The 7526-nt window shown below is 38.5% G+C and overlaps 1 protein-coding gene across 1 annotated transcript in view; it reads left to right on the top strand.

The window, feature by feature from the left end:
• Positions 1-3296: 3296 nt before the first annotated feature.
• The window catches only part of LOC107290278 (protein mono-ADP-ribosyltransferase PARP14), a 27808-nt gene continuing 23578 nt past the window's right edge, over positions 3297-7526 (top strand). The window contains exons 1-4 of the mRNA XM_029284718.1: positions 3297-3499; positions 3925-4064; positions 4168-4192; positions 5337-5594. Coding sequence (XP_029140551.1) covers positions 3310-3499; positions 3925-4064; positions 4168-4192; positions 5337-5594 — 613 coding nt within the window. The 5' untranslated portion in view covers positions 3297-3309. The remainder of the gene's footprint in view (positions 3500-3924; positions 4065-4167; positions 4193-5336; positions 5595-7526) is intronic.

Consider the following 7526-nt stretch of genomic DNA (forward strand, 5'->3'; position numbering starts at 1 on the left):
TAGCTAAAGAGGACAAAAGGGAGGCAAGGTAACATAAGCCACATAAACCCCAGGTCTATTCTTGCTGGTTTATACTATACCAAACCCCATGGCCATGATTTAAGGCCTTGAGCCACATGTGGGTTGAACGCCTGGGGTTTCATCTCAGAGATTGCCAGAGATTATCCAAATATTATTCATACACAGAAGACAATTATTAAATGTCTAGCCATAGTGAAATTAAGTTAATTTTCTTTAATTTCAAGAGCAAATGGAGGGCAGGTTAATTATTGTTCTGATCCCACTGTTAGAGCGAATGTTATATACGCCTGCCCTAAATTAAGTGATGTCTAAATTGGACAAGCATTAATTAAAATTTTACTTAAATCTGGGATTTTGTCATCTAGAGAGAGACATTTATAGGAAGTATAGGATAAAATTATGCAGCCATAGACGTTGGGAGTCAAGAATGCAGAATAAATGGATTTGTCTGTCTCAACCTCTCTTTTTACCTTCTTATAGCTTTGTTCCAGCAGAGTTAAAATCTAAAATATGAAATTCTTAAAACGCAAAACGGAAAAATCTACAACAATCAATGTTAGGAAGAATAGCTACTGTAAAAATGAATATTTTACCAAAATTGCTTTTTTTTTATTTCAAACAGTATCCATAAAAATAGAGAAAAAAAGTCTTTTGACGATTTAAACACACTGATTTTGAAATTTATTTGGCAAGGGAAGAAAGCCAGAATTAGATTAAAATTTTTAACAAGAATCTAAAGAAAATGGAGGATTTGGTTTACTGGATTGGGTCTTATACTATCAAGCATGTGCTTTAACTTCGCTAAAAGAATGGATAACCCTTAGACATAAAAGATTATTATACTTAGAAGGACATGGATTTACAACTAGAAGATGGTATGCCTTTCTATGGTATGGGAAGAATAAAATTCATAGATACGGTACTTCCAAAATCACTATATAAGAAATGCATTACTTTTAGTATGGGAAAAGATAAAAGCTAAAATTTATATGAAAATACAAGGATGGCTTTCAACAGTGGAAGCTTTTGTTCATCCAAACCTATTTGAGAAAATTGTAACCTATAAAGATATTTTGAATACTGAAGGGAAATTAAAATCCAAAGAAGAGTTGGAAGATCAGGGCATTGCTTTATCAAGGTGTCCTCAATTGCAAATACAATTGAGATATGAGAAAGATGCTAAAATACAGTGCTTTTTTTGTAAAAAAAAAAAAGATGCCGGAACTCACACATGTCATACAACCTGCCTTGCCTACCCTACAAGGTTCCATCCAAAAAAGGTGCCGGAACTCCATTCTGGGCGTTCTATGACAAAAAAAGCCCTGCTAAAATACATGTTTTTTTATAAAAACCAGACAATGTTTGATCAGATATTGTTGATTTTAGAAGAAAAGCCGATTAAGAAACTGTATAATTATCTATTAAATTTAAAAATGGAAGATGAACAAGTGAAAGAAATAATGATAACATGGGCAAAAAATTTTGGGCACAATATAGAATTAGAAAAATGGCAAAATCTTTGGGAAAGAAACTTTAAATTGACAATGGCAACTGCTTATAAAGAAAATTTATATAAAATGTTTTATAGATGGCACTTACCACCTGCGAGATTAGCAAAAATGTTTAAAAAGTTGTGTAGTATCTGTTGGAGGTACAATAAAAAACCAGGCACATACTACCATTTTTGGTGGACGTGCCTTAAAGCAAAAAATTTTGGACAAAAATACATGTCTGGCTAGAAAAGACATTAAGAAAACATGTAGATTTTAAACCGGAACTATTTTTATTAGATATATTATCAGGAAAATATGATAAAGAAAGTATATATTTAATGTTGCATGTATTAACAGCAGCAAGAATTGTATTAGCTCAGTATTGGAAAAATGAAGAAACGCCATCTGAAGAAGAGATAATCAAGAAAATACTGGACTGTGCAGAAATAGACAGACTTATACTGAAGATTAAAGAAAAAGAAGATATAGAATATTTTCAAATATGGGATGTATTTTATCAATGGCTGGACAAACGGGGTAGAGATTAGGAATTTAATGTGTATTATTAAGTAAAACAAATGGACCCAGACAACACGTTGTTTACTAAGCTCTTATGAATTGTAAATGTAGAAAACTAATAAAATATTATAAAAAAAGAAAAGAAAAAGGATGGAATCAGTTTCAGTGAAAAGAGGTTCATATATTGAAATGATTGTTCTACAATCTATTCTATGTAAACTTTAAATATGACAAAGGCATGTTATTTCACCTGCCCAAATTGAATTATTTGTTTGAAAGGTGTTTCCAAAGAATTGTTAAGACCCTAAGCCAGGGGTAGGAAACCTCGGCTCTTTTATGATTCATGGACTTCAACTCCCAGAATTCGTTGAAGTCCATGAATCATAAAAGAGCCGAGGTTGCCTACCCCTGCCCTAAGCCTTTGATCAAAAGCAGCCATATACATGGAAAACCTGAGGACAACTTTCCTTTGGGTGAACCAGTGGGCCCGTCCAACACTGATTGAGGTCTCTTCCATCCAATGAAAAATGCTTGATACGTGAGTAAGCAGGTTCTCCTGGTTGGGAAAGATCGGGCAGGAGAGCCAAGTTCTAAACTTTCAAGCACTTCAGAAGTCAACCGAAGGGGACTTTGGGGAAGGTTCTATACGTGGAAACCTCAAATCCTCAGAAGACCTAACCATAGGAAGAAACCTGATGCCTGCCTGCCTGCCTGCCTTCGGAGGGATAATAGTCCCGGGAATGCACCAGTTGACCCTGATAACTGTTGTCGGGACAGATCATCTGACCCGCGTTTTTTCTGCTGCTTCATTTCAGGATTGAGTGGAAAACAAAACTAGGAAGAATGCAACCGAGCAGTTTTTGAACTAAGCATTAACAAGGAGGAAAAGAAAGGGAAGGGGAGGAATCGAAGCAAATAATGGAGAAAGGAATGAAAAATAAAAACCGACCTCACGGTTTTCTTTTAATCGATGCGCCTACGCGATTTATTTTTTTAAAGGCTTTTTTCAAACCTCCCCAATGTCAAAGGCAGGGGAGTTATCACAGACTTGCAAAATCTGTTTGGAAGAAAAGGAGAAAACGGGCGAGGAGAGTGTTCGAAATGACTCGAAAGAAACACGATCCACAAAGGCCAAATACCCACCTGCCGCCTTGTCACTTCTATTTCGCGAGGACCGCATGTTAAATAAATTCTGGGTATCCCGTTTAGTGGGAAACGAAAGTGAAAATGCTACACGGTCGGCCTGATTCGAAGAGTTTTTCCGCTATCCCAGAAGATGGCGGAGAGAGCAAAGATGTGCCCCTTTCCTGTGCTGGTGCAGGGAGCCTGGGGGAGCCCCGATCCCCCCAAAATTTTGAGAAATAAAATCCTCCTCTACTTCCAAAGCCGGAAAAAATCGGGAGGTGGAGAATGCGAGATCCAGAAGCAAGGGGGGCAGATCTTGGTTTGCTTTGCCCAGGAGGAAGGTAAAGGAAGCGTCTTATTCTCTCTCGGTGGGGCTGCTTGGGAATTTCCACTCCTCTGTTTTTTTCTCGTTTGCTGTAGGAGCGACGGTTTTAAGTACGACGTGAGTAAGAAGGGGAGGCTGGAATTCTGCAGTATCGGTTTTTCTGCGTTAAACACGGTTCTTCCTCCTCTTACGTATCGGATTGCTACAAAAGTTGTAACGGAAATGAAGTTTTTAGTGGAAAAAGGCGCTTGTTTGCCTTCCTCACAGGCCTTCCCATTCTTCTACTCCTCCAGTCTCTCCAAAGCAGTTTGAAAACTTTATCTTCAGATCCCCAAATTTTGGAATGCTGAAGGTGCCGGAACTCCGTTCTGGGCGTTCTATGAGAAAAAAAGCCCTGAATATTCTAATGATTCATGTAATGTATATATTTTTGTGACACAGTGAGGCAAAGAGTTCTCTCCCAGAAGATCCATGAGTTTGATGTGGAAGGAAGAGGAACACTAAAGCTGGAAGTCTCCCTGTATGAAGCAACAGACCCAGATAAAGATAATGCAGCTAAGGAGGAAATAATTCCTGGGAAGGTAACATTAACCTCATAGATTTCATACTTTTGAAGAGAGATAAACTGAAGTTCCAGGCAGTAACATTCTCATGCTAATGTTCCCCTCCCCTTTTTATTTTTAGGTTCTGAGTGAAGAAGGCCAAGAAGGTAAATCAAAGTTTTAAACACTGAGACAATTTTATATTGGTACCAAGGGAAATTTTGGAGATGGAAGCAGTTGCTGATGAAACAGGTTCTTGGTTTTTACATGCCAGTTCCATGATTGTATAAGGAGCAGATAATCTACCAGGGCAGATGTTTTACAGGGTAGTATAGATAGAAAACAGCAACTCAAAGGTTCTAATTCCTCTGAGTTTTGTTGTTTGGAGCTTGTTGGCATAAAGAAGAAGGCAAGAAAAGTGCAACAGGGTTCAAGATTCATACTACTAGAATGCAGTATGCATAAAGTGACTATAGAGAAAAATGGCCCATTCAGAATATTAGCATATATAATTTCCCAGTGATGGTGAAAGATGTAAGAGAAAAGGAAGGTCCTTTCCCAAACAATGCATAGCCAACCTCTAGAACAGACATGTCAAACTCGTGATGTCACGTGACATCGCACAACGTATCGGAGCTTTTTTGCCATTGCCGGCAATGGGGTGGGCGCGGCTCCGGTATGATGAAACCGGCCCGCGGGCCAGCAGTTTAACACCCCTGCTCTAGAATTTTTCTACTTCAAAATGTGTGTGCAGCCACTGGCTTGAGTTGCTTTACAGGAGATTCAACAAATTCAGCATTTACTTTGCTGAATCACTGTGGATTGCTGTAGATATAGCTTTTTAGTTGCCAGTAAGCATGGGTAGAATTGAGTTAAAATCTCCTATGTCAATACTGAATTATGATAATTAAGCTCGGATGTTTGAAAAAGTATACCCTGACATTTTAAAATAAAAATAAATAAAAATAAATGTAACTTCAGTAAAGTGAAAATAATTTTAAAGTAGTGTGATATTAATTGTTTCATGCTGCCTTTTTAGACATAATTCAGGACAGCAAACATACCTAATTCTTTTGCCCCCACAGCAATCATCTGTGGTGGGCTGGGCTGAGAAAAAGGGATTGGCCCAAAATCAGTGAGTCAGCTTTCATGCCTAAGGGAGAGCTAGAAGTCACAGTCTTTGCTGGTTCCTGGGCCAGCCACTTAGCCACTATTCCAAACTGGCTCCCTGGCATATTTAAGTAATTTAAAAATATAAGCCAACCCTGTGCAGCTGAATCTTTTTATTTATTCCTCTTTTTTTTAAATTAGAAGTACAAGACTGCCAAACAAAGAATGATACCCTAAGAAGTGGGCCAGCTGAGGAAGCTCCACGTGCTGAGAAGGATATTCTTGACTATTCTCAAAGATCTCCACTAGTAGTCCTTGAAAATGTTGAAGAAAATATCCACCCGGACACATTAATGCTACTGGTGGATAACATCAGTGCTCTTTCGGGAGATAGTACCTTCCATATTGAACAGATAAATGAGAAGAAGGCTGCAGTAGTAACCTTTCAGCAAAGCACTGGTAAGATCTCTAAGCTCATTGCTCAGATATTTAATATTTGGAGAATTTTATGGTGTACGATACCCTTTCCTAGTCGAGTGTGTTTCTGATACGTTGGACTTCAGTCCCTGTCACCTATAGTCACTTGGGAGGGGGGGTGTCACAAGAACTTGAACCCCACAAATCTATGAGAGTTGTTGATCAGGATTCTGATTCCTATATTGAAATGGCTGAAATAAAGGACATGTATCCTGAGTGTGGGAAAGGATGAGAGGGAAACCACAAATGGTCTTAAATAAAACTTGCTAAAAATGCTTATTGCCATCTGAATGTGGGCATGGATATTTTGGTACTTTATCTGCTGTTAAACAAATAGCTGCGTTTTCCACTGAGGGAACCAAGTAAAGTATAAAAGCATGCTGAAGAAGTTGTTCAGGGTCTTTCCAGCCTTATAGGAGGACCGACGTTTGTCCAGATCTGAATAAACATGTGACTCAGAGAGAGTTGGACTCTGCCTCTTTGTCTGTGCTGGAGCAGACTTAGTGCTCCTGCTTAACAGGAGCACCATAATAGCCCTTATAATTTTTTCTCAGATCTGTATCCCTTAATTTTTTTTTTTTTGTCTTTAACTCCCACCACTGCTAACCAGTTTTTTCCCTGTCAAGTTCTAATGAAAATTAAGAGTCCAGAACATCTTCTGGAGGCACAGAAGCTGAAGAACATTTCCATATTACCTAGGCATTTGTTCATGTCTCAATTGTTTTTAGAAACTTGGTGAAATGCGAGCTCTTCTGTTCCCATACCTGCAGATTACGAAATGCTTAATCTACTCTTCCTAATTTCAGAATGGTACTTCAAAAATTCTTTCATTCATGTAAGCAGCAGTCAGTAACCCTGCATAACGCTTTTCTATCCTTCACATGGGGGAGGGGGGGCTATGTTCTGGATTCTTTTTACATTGTTAAGCCATGTGAGTGATGGCTAAAGGAAAGTGTTAAAGGTAACTTGCTGCCATGAGATCATTTGGCCATCTACTTAGTACAGGGGTAGTCAACCTTGCTGGCTCAGGAATTCTGGGAGTTGAAGTCCACGAGTCATAAAAGAGCCAAGGTTGACTACCCCTGACTTAGTAGATGTGTTTTTCATAGGTAGATAAGAAAATAGGAACTACCTTTTTATGCCAGAAAACCACCTACTAGCTGATTCACCATTCTAATTCTAAAGAAGAATGAATGCCAGATGCTCTTCCTCCCTTTTTTAAAAGACATGCATAATTATTCATCATTATTGTTTTCTAGTTCCACTGTACTGGAAGTCCTTGGTCTATGACCTGGGGTCAAAATTCTGACAGCCATGGGTCCCTTGTGGTCACAGGATTGTATTTTGGACAACTGGCCTCCATTGCAGTATCCCATGGTTACGTGATCGCGATCTATGACATTTTTGCTGAAAACCAACCTTTCTTGCAAAAAATGGTTCATAGTGAACAATGGGTTTGCTTAATGACTGCAGCAGTCACTTGACAATCAGGATAATTCTCTTAATGACCATAACAAAAAGGATTGTAAAATTGGGTCAGTCATGACTTACTACCATAATGGGAAGGTTTTATAATGGTTCTAAGCTGAGGAGTACCTATACTATCTGCTAATTTATTTGATTAACCTCTCCACCCTTTTTCTCAAAAGAGCATTCAGTTCCATACAAAACTTCTTGATCTGAGCACACAGGTTGTTTTTAATCTGCTATGAATTTCCTGGGTGAAAGTGACATGTCTTCCCAGATATTGTCAATGCTGGGAGAGTGGGAGCCATCTGCAAACCCAACTCTTGGTGACTACATTGATACTTCCAAGTACTATTCTTGACAGTAGTATGGAAGTAGTTCGCTTTGACTTTTTTCAACCCAAGGTATTCCCTGAAAGTATCCTGTCCAAATAACAACCTGATATTA

The sequence above is a fragment of the Protobothrops mucrosquamatus genome, unplaced genomic scaffold (genome assembly GCF_001527695.2).
Source record: "Protobothrops mucrosquamatus isolate PMUCROS unplaced genomic scaffold, P.Mucros_1.0 scaffold863, whole genome shotgun sequence".
NCBI classification, from domain to species: domain Eukaryota; kingdom Metazoa; phylum Chordata; class Lepidosauria; order Squamata; family Viperidae; genus Protobothrops; species Protobothrops mucrosquamatus.